General features: G+C 34.8%; 2 protein-coding genes across 4 annotated transcripts; both read right to left on the reverse strand.

The window, feature by feature from the left end:
- Positions 1 to 740: 740 nt before the first annotated feature.
- Positions 741 to 3,545, reverse strand: LOC120001771 (UPF0725 protein At4g29550-like). Its single transcript, XM_038850234.1, has 5 exons — positions 3,253 to 3,545; positions 3,012 to 3,143; positions 2,712 to 2,910; positions 2,288 to 2,349; positions 741 to 967 (listed from the first exon to the last, which is right to left on the reverse strand). Exons 1-4 carry the CDS (start codon positions 3,466 to 3,468, stop codon positions 2,303 to 2,305), a joined length of 594 nt encoding a protein of 197 aa, XP_038706162.1. The 5' UTR covers positions 3,469 to 3,545; the 3' UTR covers positions 741 to 967; positions 2,288 to 2,302.
- Positions 1,847 to 8,483, reverse strand: LOC120001753 (UPF0725 protein At4g29550-like). 3 transcript variants are annotated; one of them, XM_038850223.1, is made up of 5 exons: positions 8,204 to 8,483; positions 7,959 to 8,090; positions 7,678 to 7,876; positions 7,207 to 7,299; positions 1,847 to 1,952 (listed from the first exon to the last, which is right to left on the reverse strand). In XM_038850223.1, exons 1-4 carry the CDS (start codon positions 8,414 to 8,416, stop codon positions 7,238 to 7,240), a joined length of 606 nt encoding a protein of 201 aa, XP_038706151.1. In that variant the 5' UTR covers positions 8,417 to 8,483; the 3' UTR covers positions 1,847 to 1,952; positions 7,207 to 7,237. The 3 variants fall into 3 exon arrangements, with proteins under 3 accessions (XP_038706151.1, XP_038706142.1, XP_038706135.1); XM_038850214.1 differs by lacking the exon at positions 1,847 to 1,952 and having other exon boundaries at positions 7,111 to 7,299; positions 8,204 to 8,482; XM_038850207.1 differs by lacking the exons at positions 1,847 to 1,952; positions 7,207 to 7,299 and adding an exon at positions 7,490 to 7,611 and having other exon boundaries at positions 7,660 to 7,876.
- Between the last annotated feature and the right edge of the window lie 5,700 nt (positions 8,484 to 14,183).

Raw genomic sequence — 14,183 nt, forward strand, 5'->3', positions numbered from 1 at the left:
ATCAATGATTTGTATTGTTGAACCACCGACAACTTGAGGTCGCTGGATTTATCTATCATCTTCACAAGAGTTAACAGTAGTGTTCTTTGATTGATTAAAAATTTTTTGCAGGTGTTAAATTATTAATCATAATTTTTCTTTTCTTAAGTTTGCTTTATTTTACAATTAAATCTGACGTGTAACTACAGTTTGCCACCCTGTGTAGCCTAATTGTCAGAAAATGGCAAAAATGAATAGCTTTTTAAGACATTAAGGACATAATAAAAATTTTTGTGTAACATTAAGGACATAAGCAATAAATTTTAAATTTTAAGGACATATTCGAGAATTTTGTGAAACTTCATGGACATAAACAATGATTTAGCCTTCAAGTTCTTTCTTTAGTGGCACATCCCAACCATTCAACAGATCCCACAATCCCACAACATCAAAGGGCTAACTCTGATGCAACCTTATCCCCCAACTCTCATATTTCCCATCACATCCCGCTACCAACCATAAACGTTTTTTCTTACATCAAACAGCATCCCCTCTAACCAATGCTTCTCTCACTCCTTAAACACTAAACTAAGCACACCCTCACAATTGTCCTCAAAGCACCTTCTCTTACTAACCCTTCAACTTTATCATCTCTCCCTAATAAGAGTCTACCCAGAAAAATGTTCATTGTTGTACAGTCACACCCACCCGCAAAGTATTCATATTTTCATATTTAATACATTAGCCAACTGCAACATCTAGTCAGAACAAGCACAACAAAAAAATAAGCTAATGGTCAAACATAAATAGTTCCACTCCACAAATGAAACCATAACAAGATATGTCAAATAGACGAGTGCACTTGCAACATACATATGGTTGTTTCAAAACCTTTACCGACTTTTGTTTCATTCAAATAAAACCACCTTTTTACAGTCCCATTAGCATAATAATACCCATAGTTGTCAACTCTTCAGTCTTCAGTCACCTGCAAAAAAAAAGAGCAGCAATATGCATTCATAACAAAAAAAAAAAAAAAGTAACCTCTACAACTGTAGAATTCACTGATTCAGGGAATATATTACATTTGGCAATTCCAATATTTCATCTTCAACCTCAATAGTTTCCTTTTCCTTAGCACATGTTTGCAAGACCCAAATGATCACAAGGATAAGATTTCTCAACTTTGGTTGTTTAATCTTATGTCAGTTTATGGATCTGAATAGCAATTCCAATAATTTCTTGGTTATGGGAAGGAGAGTAAAATTGCAAAACAATTAGACTTAGCAAACCCACAGAAATGACATACAGGCAAATACATGGACCAGCAGCGACGCTTAATCTCACCAATACTAATATGTAAGCCTTAAAAGGCGACCCCTAAATGAATGACCAAACTAACCACCCTACATGCCAAATACCGAACGACCAAAATTTCCTTAACATTAAGTGTTTAAATTCTAACGTTAAACAATTATAAATACTATAACTCCATGTGACATTTTCAACTAAATTGAAATCATAATTAATAATTCAGTAAAAGAGGAACTACTATGAGGATCAGAACCTTGACACACCAGGCAAAACCAGAGACACCAAAAGAACAACAAAGAAATGCAAATAATGATACATTAAGTTCAAAGTATGCTTTTTCCTTTACCAAAGGCTACTATAAAAGACAAAAGGCTAGGCACATCACTATCTTGTCAAGAAAGTAGTTGTTCATCAAACTAATAAACGGCAGAGATGGCTTTACAATTTAACAAAGATTATGTAACTTTATGCTCATCATTTTGTCCATTAAAAGTTTTAGATACTGAGCATATTTTCATACAATTTTCCCTGCACCATGTATAGTGTATTTTTGTAAAAGAGAATAAATAAATACATAATATATAAAGATAGTGCCCACACATACACAGTAAGGATACTCCCAAGGATCCCTAGTGGAAGCTACAATAAGAACTATGTATCTTAATATTAGATACGAGTGGAGCGCTAAGATTAGAAGTAGTTCACTTTTTCCAAATTTTAGCTATGGCTATTTTGACAATTTGTCCGAGTATCACTGCCTCCATGAAATTTTATTGTTGAATCTGGTCAACAATTTTGATACATATTCAGTTTTGGAAAACATTAATTATTAGAGTAATCAACTCATCAACATAGCCACATGTCAAGATAGTGATGGTCTAGTATTTGCTTGTAAAGGATCCTTTACCAACAACAGTTGTTCAATTAACAGACCAATGAGATTCACATGTACGGTTTGCTAATCCTTGTGTAAAATAGAAGTAATCTACGTTACCTGAGATGACAGATATCAGCAACAAAGTGATGCCTTGCCAACCTGTTCATTCTCAGTAGTACCTATATCCAGAAATTCAAATTTCAGAAGACATTCATACATAAAGAAAATATATAAAGTCTCATAAACAATGTCAACCAAGGGAATCATGCATTATACAGTTGAGTATACACAACAAAATTCTTGTCAAATTAGTTATTGTGTAGCCCAAGCATCATTTTTGTTGCAATTACGATTAGTTAAAACTCTCTTTCCTGCACAATGAACTCACACAGTTTTCCGATCTAGGTTAATATGGAGATCAAGTTTTGCTGGATTGCTGCAGAATTGTTGATGAAAACTATAAGAAAAATGAAATCTAACAATCCCCAAAGCTTTGACAGATTGAATTAGAATTAACCATATTTATAAAAAATTAATTTACCTTGATTTTTGGTGTGTGAGGGTTTCAGCCTGCAAAATTTCAACTCGTCTTCCTCTTTTCCGGGCGCTAACAACACTAGAGCTTGGAAGGTTTTAATTTGACCATCAGCATCCTTTGCCTCAAAGGTAATATACAAGTCGACACCACGGACAACCATTGAGGTTAGAATCAAGAGCCTCACAAACACAAAATTCGTATTCTACAATCATTAAAAACGCACAGTGAATGTTTGAGTAGGATGAATAAAACTTGAGAAAAATCCAAAAAACAAAAAACAAAAACAAAAACAAAACAATCAACCTCTTTCTCGTTGAACTGCTTTATCGCCAACTCTGCGAAAGGAGTGGCTAAATTGCGAAAATAGTCATTAATTTCCAGACGTGTAACCATATTAAACATAGAGTACTGACTGAAGTCATCGACCTCAAAACCCTGTTCATCGAAGAAAAATTCATAAATTGCAAAATCGTAGCGTATGCATGAATCTTGAAGCGACAAACACGCTATAATTATTATTAAGTGAAATATGCAGTGCTCTCACCTCGCTCTCCTCAACCTGTCTAGCATACTCTTTACATACGTCTTCGGGCATCTCCATATCGTCATCGTCATCATCGTATTCAGGTATTTTGTCATCGGATCCACCATCACAAACAGATTTGTTGCAACCGTCTCCGGATTCGATTCTAGGCCTTTTGTCGGGCGGAGATTGATTCTCCAATCTCGACTCCCGTCCTTCCGTGCAGAGGCTCGCCATTCACACACAGATGTTGTAGAGAACAAACCCTAGCCAGAAAGCTTTTTCGTTTTCTCGATTTGTGGATAGAGCTGACGGACATCGAGAGGGAGGGTACATAAATACTTATATATAAGAGGACTGGGATATTGATTGACCTCAGAACCATATGGGCTATTGGAATGGACTTATTCTACACATTATGGGCCTCGTGAATTTAGTGATTTGAGTCGGGCCGGTTCTACATTAAAATTTTCTCTCAAAACACATTGTATAACTATTGAAGCCCAAACCGGAATAGAAGGACCAGCTTGGGCCCTGGTGAATAGATGATAGGTTTATGGGCCTAAACCCTGAAATCTGGAGTCTGTCATTCATTCTTATGGGTTTATGGGCCCGAAGTCCTGAACCAGTCATGCTCAAATAAATCGTTCAAAACAGAGAGAGCCCTTTGGGGGTCGCACCTGATGTCCAACAATGCATAAAGAAGCTCCACTAATGAAGGGCCGACGGTCATCTTCGGTTTATGGGCCTCAAGCCAATCAAGCCCGAATTATGATCATGCGACGTCCGACAACGACAGCTTAGTATCCCCGATCTGAACACGTTGATGCTAACCTAGTTGTGGATTGTCATGATAATCCTGTTGCGAATCGAATCTTTTGTTGTTAACTTCCAATCCCTAAATCTAAAAGTTAATTTTTTTTTATTGTTATAATTATTATTAATTATAAAGTTAACTTTAATATTTTTATATTCACTATTGTTGTAATAAATAAATTTGTTATATTCAATACACTTACTAAATGCATAATACACATGCACGTAATTTATACAACAATTTTAAGACAACATATGTTATCAGTAAAAGTACAATCAAACACCTATTAACATTTCAATCACCATATATGCTATCATTTATTACAACCATTTATTATATACAATATATGCTACTCTTAAAATTGTCTACCAAACGCGTTATGTGGATCGGCCATTTTAAAAAAGAAAGTAACACCATTCTCTTTGTGTCACGTATGAGTGTTATAAAAAGGGATAAGTATAGCAGAAACCCTCAAACTTATTAAAAGGGTCAATTGAGCCCCTGTACTTTTTTTCGTGTTAAATCAACCCCTCGACTTCAAGCAAAGGTCCTTGTTAGCCCTTCCGTCTTCTTGTCTTTAAAAAATATTGATGTGGACCTGAATGTGTTACATGACATCCATTTGAGAAAAAAAATAAAATTACATGTAAAAGGTGACATGGCTTTAAAAAATTTAAAAACAAAATCTAATTATTTGTTCTTTGTACTCTCTCAGACAAACCCTAACCACTCCATGATTTAGAAGTACTACCATCGTTACTCCGTCTGCCAAGCTGTGGATGATATTGGGGCTTTCGCCTGAAAGTCTACCCATGTTATTTCTCAAGGTAAAGAACGCCTATTAGCTTCTAATGATGGTCGCGATTGTGATTATACATATCAGATATATATCGTGGTTCTATTGCAAAGAGATTTTCAAAGCAAAATCAATCAAATAAAATTCAATTGCAATATGTTTCCTCACACTCTCTCTCTACCCTCTAATTTTCTCTCTCTCTCCCCTCTAATTTCCTCGCCTGGTCAATTCCGGCTAGGGTTTATTTATGGTGTTTTGGAAGATGCATAAATGAGTCACTAAGAAAAGAAAAGATGTAAACATAATAAACAATTTTTTTTATTATCTCTATGATATGATTCTTTTAAGCATAAAAAAAAAAAAAACAGAGGAGTGATTGCTCATGTAGCAAAAGTTGCTAAACCCCGACCTTCAAGTCTAAGACTAGTGTGAATGTGTTAAATCGAAGGTCATTCATACATTGAAGTGTTTTTTCGGATTGATTAGTGGACTTTTAATTTCTTTTTTTTTTAAGTATCTAATACATTATGAATTTAATATAACTTCTTTAGCAGAAATACGATTGTGACATCAATTATTCACAAATCTCTTGTAAAACCTTTTCCACTCCGCTTTAGCATATTCCTTAAGACTATTTTAGTGACATGTTCAATAGAAACTAAATGATCCTATTTGATCAAAATATCTAGTGGAAAACTCTTACAATATTTCTAAACAAGTTTCGGGAAAATAGGAGCCGGAGTGTTTTATGCAATTATTAACACAAATATTTTCGTATACTCTAAAAGTTAAAATCATAATTACTACTTATTAATATTTTTCAAATTTGACCCAATAATAATATTTGTCATGCGTCTTGTTTAGAGTTGATAAATAATTAAATATTTGCTTACTTAGGCTATATATATAAAATTACACTTGGTTTAAGAATAAAGAAATGACTTTGTGAAGTAGGTAATTGTGAGACCATTGTGAAATATGAATTGTGATGCATCAATTTTGAAAAATAAACATAAAAATTATTTAAATACTAAATAAATATTAAATATCATAAAAGTATTTTTTAAAAATTAAATTTTTGTTAAATTCATTATTTCAGTACTCATTCCTCCCACGTGGTGCTCAAACATAAAACATAAAAAAGCGAGCCTACTACAGCCACTTATAAACACTGGCCAGCAGAAGGTTGAAATTACAAGCGAGGACCACAGAGTCGTATCGTAAACCGTTGATCATGAACGCACGGTCCAGATCTTGTTCGTCCTTTAAAGGATTCTACTTGACCCTCATCGAGCAGGAAGTAGACCAAATCTTGTTCATTTCTTGATAGGATTTTTGACATCTTTCAGGTTTGGTTTTGCAATTTTTGGAAATTTTTGGGAACCGTCTGCTCTCTCTCTACACCTGTGGCCGTCAAATCCCCAAACCTTCAGCCCACCTCAGAGCCGACCCATCACCCACCCCTCTCCCCGCTCTTCTCCCATCCAACCCAAAAAATTTCAGCCTAGTCCAATTTTCCCTCACATCTCATCTCACGTGCAAGCCAAATCTCAATGTCAAGAACCATCCTTAAACCCTAATACCAAAGGCCCCATTTTCAAAACGCAGTAACATCATCTTACAGTCGGTTCTTCAGATTTCTCCAGCCTCCAGGAGCCTCCAGGTTTGGTTTCTCATATTTCAAGGTTTTTTTTAGGGAATGTGACTTAGTTTTTGTTGAATAATGAGTAGCATCAAACTGATTTACCGTTTTTACTGTCAAAACTGTTCTTAAATCCCGATATGATTAACCATCGATCAGTGTAAACTAGATTGAGATTCAGTAATTCCTCCCATGGTTCTTTCTCATGTGTGTTGGTTGGACCATAAACAATGATCATACACAATTTGAAGTTTGCGCTGAGTAGGGTAGCATGAGTTTCTGGCTTTGAAGAATGTCTTGTTCCATTTCTTTGACATACCACCCATGAAATTCAACAACAAAAGAATAACAAAGAAATGCATATAATGATACATTAAGTTCAAAGCATGCTTTTTTCCTTTACCAAAGGCTATTATAAAAGACAAAGGCTAGGCACATCACTATCTTGTCAAGAAAGTAGTTGTTCATCAAACTAATAAAGAGCAGAGATGGGTTTATAATTTAACAAAGAATAGATTATGTAACTTTATGCTCATCATTTTGTCCATTGAAAGTTTTAGATACTAAGCATATTTTCATACAATTTTCCCTGTAACATGTATAGTGTATTTTTGTAAAAGAGAGTAAATAAATACATAATATATAAAGATAGTGCCCACACATACACAGTAAGGATACTCCCAAGGATCCCTAGTGGAAGCTACAATAAGAACTGTGTATCTCAATATTAGATTCGGGTGGAGCGCTGAGATTAGAACCCAATTTTCTCGCCTCTCTCAGGATTAGCCTTGCCAACCTGTTCATTCTCAGTACCTATATCCAAAATTTCAGAAGACATTCATACATAAAGAAAATATATAAGTAATCTTGTCTCATAAACAATGTCAACCAAAGGGAATCATGCATTATACAGTTGAGTATACACAACAAATTTCTTGTCAAATTAGTTATTGTGTAGCCCAAGCATCATTTTGTTGCAATTACGATTAGTTAAAACTCTCTTTCCTGCACAGTGAACTCACACAGTTTTCCGATCTAGGTTAATATGGAGATCAAGTTTTGCTGGATTGCTGCTGAATTGTTGATGAAAACCATAAGAAAAATGGAATCTAACAATAGCATTCATTATAAAGCCCCAAAAGCTTTGACAGATTGAATTAGAATTAGCTATATTTATAAAAATTAATTTACCTTGATTTTTGGTGTGCGAGGGTTTCAGCCTGCAAAATTTCAACTCGTCTTCCTCTTTTCCTGGTGCTAACAACACCAGAGCTTGGAAGGTTTTAATCTGACCATCAGCATCCTTTGCCTCAAAGGTAATATACAAGTCGACACCACGGACAACCATTGAGGTTAGAATCAAGAGCCTCACAAACACAAAATTCGTATTCTACAATCATTAAAAACGCACAGTGAATGTTTGAGTAGGATGAATAAAACTTGAGAAAAATCCAAAAAACAAAACAATCAACCTCTTTCTCGTTGAACTGCTTTATCGCCAACTCTGCGAAAGGAGTGGCTAAATTGCGAGAATGGTCACTAATTTTCAGACGTGTAACCATATTAAACATAGAGTACTGACTGAAGTCATCGACCTCAAAACCCTGTTCATCAAACAAAGAAAAATCCATAAATTGCAAAATCGTAGCGTATGCATGAATCTTGAAGCGACAAACACGCTATAATTATTATTAAGTGAAATATGCAGTGCTCTCACCTCGCTCTCCTCAACCTGTCTAGCATACTCTTTATATACGTCTTCGGGCATCTCCATATCGTCATCATCATCGTATTCAGATATTTTGTCATTGGATCCACCTTCACAAACAGAGTTGTTGCCACCGTCTCCGGATTCGATTCTAGGCCTTTTGTCCGGCGGCGATTGATTCTCCAATCTCGACTCCCGTCCTTCCTTGCAGAGGCTCGCCATTCACACACAGATCGTAGAGAACAAACCCTAGCCAGAAAGCTTTTTCGTTTTCTCGATTTGTTGATAGATCTTACGGACACCGAGGTGAAGGTTACATATATATAAGAGGACTGGGATATTGATGGACCTCAGAACCATATGGGCTATTGGAATGGACTTTTTCTACACGTTCTCATTATGGGCCTCCTGAATTTAGTGATTGGGAACCGATATTTGCACACGATATTGAACTCAATGCACACAATTACTTAATACACTCTTAATTGGTTTTCAATACACACACTGAGTTTCCTAAAAAAACTCTTTCATACATATTAATTATAGAATATTTAATATCCTAAACTACCCTTTCCCCATCCATATATATCTCAACTTCCTTCCTTTAATAATCATTCAAATATTTTTGACAGTTATTTCAATATCAATTCTGTAGATTAAGTTTAGAAAGCGGAAAAATAGACACAAAATAATTGATATTGTTGAATTATATTAAGGAGAGATAGACAAAAAAGACTTCATATTATTGGAAAAAATTCTAATAAAATCTTGCATACCTTTTTTGCAGTAAACAACAAAGGGAAAAAATTCTAATAAAACCTTGCATACCTTTTTTGCAGTAAAGAACATAGGGAGTGTCAAATCACGATAACAATCAATTCCTAAATATACACCACACTCGAAAATAAAAAAATGGTGATTAAAATTTTCATATTGGAGGATAAATCTTATGTCCTCCGTCGTCAAACATGAAAGGGTTTAACAATATCATATTAACACAATTAAAATAAAAAATTATATACTTACTTTATTGGGGGGATTTTGTCCAATTTCGCTCTCTTCATTGTTTTCTACGAGATTCTCTGTAGTGTTGTTTTTTTTCATAATTTTTAGTAAATTTCTTCTCTTCTTCAATGTAACTAGGCAAAGACATTGAATTCTCTGTCATATTATTGTTCTTGTAATCCATGAATATCTAATATTGAGAGAAAGATGGAAGACTAAGAGAATATAGGAGGCGAGAGGAGAACGATCATTCGTATAAAAATTTAACTAAAAGATTAGGGTTACAAAGTTAAATTTAATTGTATTGTATTGAGTAAAAAATATGGGTGCAAAAAGTATAAAGGTTTTAAAGTAATTTCATTTAAGGATAAATTGGTAAACTAAAATATTTTTAAAAAATATGTGTGTATTGAATCCAAATTTGTGTGCAAATATCGGCACCCCGGTTCTACATTAAATTTTCTCTCAAAACCCATTATGTGTATGACTATTGAAGCCCAAAACGGAATCAAAGGACCAGCTTGGTGAATAGTGATGATAGGTTTATGGGCCTGAAATCTGGAGTCTGTCATTCATTCCCTTGGTTTATGGGCCCGAAGTCCTGAATCAGTCATGCTCAAATAAACCGTTCAAAACAAAGAGAGCCCTTTGGTGGTTCTGACCTGATATCCAACAATGCAAAATGAAGCTCCACCAATGAAGGGCCGGAGGTCATCTTCGGTTTATGGGCCTCAAGCCAATCAAGCCCGAATTTTGATCATGCGAGCTTGAGGCCTTAATCGGTGATGGCGTGGCCCTTTAAGTAGTAATCATTCAAAAGAATGAGGCCTTTGATCCATTCCTAATGTCTAAAAAGGTCCTAAAAGCTTGTTCTTGGAGGAAGGTGTGGTTGTTGGCTGTAGCTACCGTGGGGTTTGGATACACTGGACCTTCGATGAACCATTGAACCCTGGCACCCTGCAAATGCATTTGGTTGGGCTTGTGTGAAATTACTGGTAAGTTCCTGTGGATGGCACCCTGCAAATGTATTTGGTTGGGTTTGTGTGAAATAACTGGTAAGTTCCTGTGGATGCGTATTTTAGCTTCCAAGGTATTGTCCGCTTCGGGGTACGATGTGGGTTTCCTTAGCTTTCTTAAGATTTTAGCTATAAAATATTTTTATTTTCTCATCTATCTCAAGATTAGAACCCATAACTTATTTAGTTATGAAAAATCAACACATATCTTACCATTTAGGCTAAGTGATAAGATGTGTGCTGATTTTTCATAAAATGGTAAGATGTGTCTTGATTTTCCATAATGTGGAGCCATTCAAGGATTTGAGGTGTACATGTGTGCTCCATAGTAAAATAAAATAAAAAAAAAACAAGAACTGATGTTGTGAACCCGTGCTTTTGGGCTCACAAAAGGCTGACAAGATTTCAAGCGTGGGCCTGAAGAACATCTTTTGGGTTCACTGGGCCGATTGTACACAGAGGCCTGAAGCGCATGTGCTTTTGGGCTAAATACGTCGACATGCTTTTACCCGAAACCGACCTAAATCGGTCATGCTTTCTTTCCTCAATTTATGAATGTGTTTGGTTTGACATTGTTTTTATTTTATTTCATTTTTTTAAAAATGAGAATCCCGTTACTATTTTTTTTATTATAGAGGAAGAAAATAGGAGGTGCTCAAACTCGAGACCTCTATGAAATAACATACACATGAGTGTCATTTGAGCTACTTATGATTCTCCTCTCCTGTTACTATTATTTGGTTGTGTACACGATAAACCCATATACTCACACAATAACTCCAAACCACCCGTGTCTCAAGCAATTAATATTGTGAATTTGTGATAGTTAATGCGCATTAATAAATAAGCAAATAAAAAATAAAAAACAAAACAAACATGTTTAGGTGATTTGGTAAATTGCCTACGTTTATAGAAGTTGATTCTCTTGCTTTGACATGATTTGGAGTAATCTACTTTTGCCGTCCACTATTATGAAATACCAATGGATTCATTTGCCTAAAGTTGACTATAATGATAAGCTATTATCAACTTTCTCGAGTCCAAACTCAATCCATCACAGGGTTTTTCAGGTGGTCACGATTTTAAAATGTTGTCTTACTAAGTCAATAAACACATAGGCTTATAAACTGTCAATCATATATATCTACATTATCGCAAAACAATTTTTTCCCTCAACAATATCCCCATTACTTGTGAGCCGGTTCAAGCCCGCGAAGTGGAATCAAGAGTCACACATATAAAATTTATATTCAAGCTAAACAACCTCTCTTCAATACCACTGTTAGGAAATACCAATGGTCTCTCTCGTCCAAACTTGACTATCATTGTAATATATTGTTCGATATTTCAAGTCCAAATCTAAACCAACCAATCTCAGATCTTTCAGGACTCACGGATTTAAATTGCGTTTTACTAAGTCATGGAACACATGGTGCCATAAATCAACGGTTAATTGATTGATTGGAGACAGTTAATTGTGTCCTATAAGAGTTCAATTACATCGACTTACAATCTTGACTCCGTACGTATACAACTCCAAATTGGAATGAAACTCATCCATGCAGTTCCAAAAGGCAAACAAGTCAAAACCTATCGCAATAACCCATAATTACCTTTTGTAACTTTGATCCCCCAACTCACCTACGGCTATAAAGTTACTTGCCTGGTGCCACGAATTAGGGATCTAACATCATCATTAGTTGAAAACAAAAAATCATAGGTAAGCATTTTTTACACGTACATGCATAGACTTATAGGGTGTTGTGATGACTATATCTATATATGGGTGGCAATCCGACTCATAACCGTGACTAGGCTAACTATGTACTTAGTTTCTAATGATAATTATGATGATTGGGAATCCTTATGACCCAAGTGCACTATAATCATTATTTGCTCATCGGCTCATAAACTTCTGGCGGTGGGTGCAAGACATGGCATTGGTGGCACTAATCGTGAGTCTCAATATCAAAAACTTAGGGCGGTGTGTGCGAAGACAAGACATTGGTGGAACTAATTGTGAGTTCAATATTTGTTAGAAAATTCACCCCAAAACACTACAAATTAATATTATACGCTTTGGTCTGAGTTTGCACGATTTTGTTTTTATGAAACCGTTGATTATAGTATATGTTAAATAATGGTTCATATTAGAATAATTACTTAACACCTAAAAGCTCTAAGGAAAGGGAAAGATGTAAGAGAGCGTAGAGCCCGCGGTATGGTACGGTATTACTAATGTGGGTAGATTATTTTAGGTATGAGAGTATTATTATTATATTTTTTGAGTACCTAGATAGTTGTAATAAAAAGGAGAAATCCCTAACTGAATTATACTACTTAAATTCTTATATTACTGAAATTCTTATATTAAAAACAGTTGTAAACTCCTTGGACATAAGTTTTTCTTTTGAAAAATATTGGATATCATGTCATTACAATTGCAAGGTCAACTCTTGGTGACATCTCCTTAATTATTTTTTGCTTTTAAACTAACTAGGAATAGATTTGACCAATTTTTTGTGAAGACTAACAATCCACGTGTCGAATAGTAGTTTTTCTTTCAAACATGACATAGACAATCAAAATATGTTCGGATCAGAAACATTGGAGATACCCGAATTTATGCCAATTAAGTGCTTTGTCTAGATAATTATATATATATCATATCATATACATAATATGATTACTGAATAAGTAAATGATTTTGGTGCTGCCACGTCAGCTCCTAAATTAGCTCTATGATTGCCACTTGAATTTATGGTAAAGATTATACTAAATAAAAATCAAGTTTTACATACATACACAAATAACGTTTATTTATTTATTGTTTTAAATCAAATTAAATCATATTAAATTTATCTTAACTGCCGTTCACACTTAACGACTTGCATACGTTTATTTATTTATTGTTTTAAATAAAATTAAATCATATTAAATTTATCTTAACTGCCCGTTCACATTTAACGGTTTGCATTCCCACTAAGAGGTGTTAGTGGAATTTGCTTTAAAATATATGAGAATTAATTTTGTACATACTATTATTGTGAGTTTATTGAAAAGTTATCGTTAGTAATTAGTATTAAGGGACTCAGAAAAGTTATATATGGTTTCTCATTATCGTCGTTTCGAATTAGCTTTGTGACACGACGCTTGGGATCTATGTGATCGAGGTCCCTCTTTTGCCTTTTGTTCTGTATTCAAGCAGAGGATTGATGGGTGCATGTTGCCGATCAGAGATGAAGCAACTGGATTCAACGGTACCAGAAGAGATGTCATCGGCGAAGGGGGTTGCAAAACAGGTTGAGGGGCTGAGTCGATAAAGCTAAAGTCGGGCGAGTTGATAATGCTTGATATGGTTCTTTTGGACTGTCAGGTCAATGATGATTGAAGATGATATTACTAGGAGGCTCATGTAGACGAGCGTTTATAAAATTATTGTGTCTGCTAGAGTAATAGTGAAGATTGAACAAACTATTGTTCATTTAGATGAGGATTTATAGAACTTATTTTTTGTGTGTGATTTCTTCTTTGTCATCCCTATTGTATGCTATTTTATATTTCACTTAATTTTTTTTGGTATGCCTTTCTTTCCATTCATTATTGGTCTTACTTATTGATCTTTCTCAAATTCCTCAGTATCTGTTAGTTGATTAATATGAGATAGTGAAATTCTTTATCACAGACCGCGCAAAGCGCGGGTTTCGCACCTAGTGTTCTTTAGATTTTGTGTGGTTCTTGAACTTTCAACTTGTTGAGTACTTATTATAGGCATTAATTTGATACAAATTTGATACAAGTACGTAATTAGCTACCCATTCCACGATGTGCACAAGAGATAATTCTTAATTAAATGCAATAGCGACTCTTTGAAGTTACTCACTCTTGACAAGTTGTCAAAGGAACCCAATAATGATGTCATCGGATACAATATTACAAGATTTTAATAGGGAAGATGCCGGCCTTAT

Source organism: Tripterygium wilfordii, chromosome 1 (genome assembly GCF_013401445.1).
Source record: "Tripterygium wilfordii isolate XIE 37 chromosome 1, ASM1340144v1, whole genome shotgun sequence".
In the NCBI taxonomy this organism is placed as follows: domain Eukaryota; kingdom Viridiplantae; phylum Streptophyta; class Magnoliopsida; order Celastrales; family Celastraceae; genus Tripterygium; species Tripterygium wilfordii.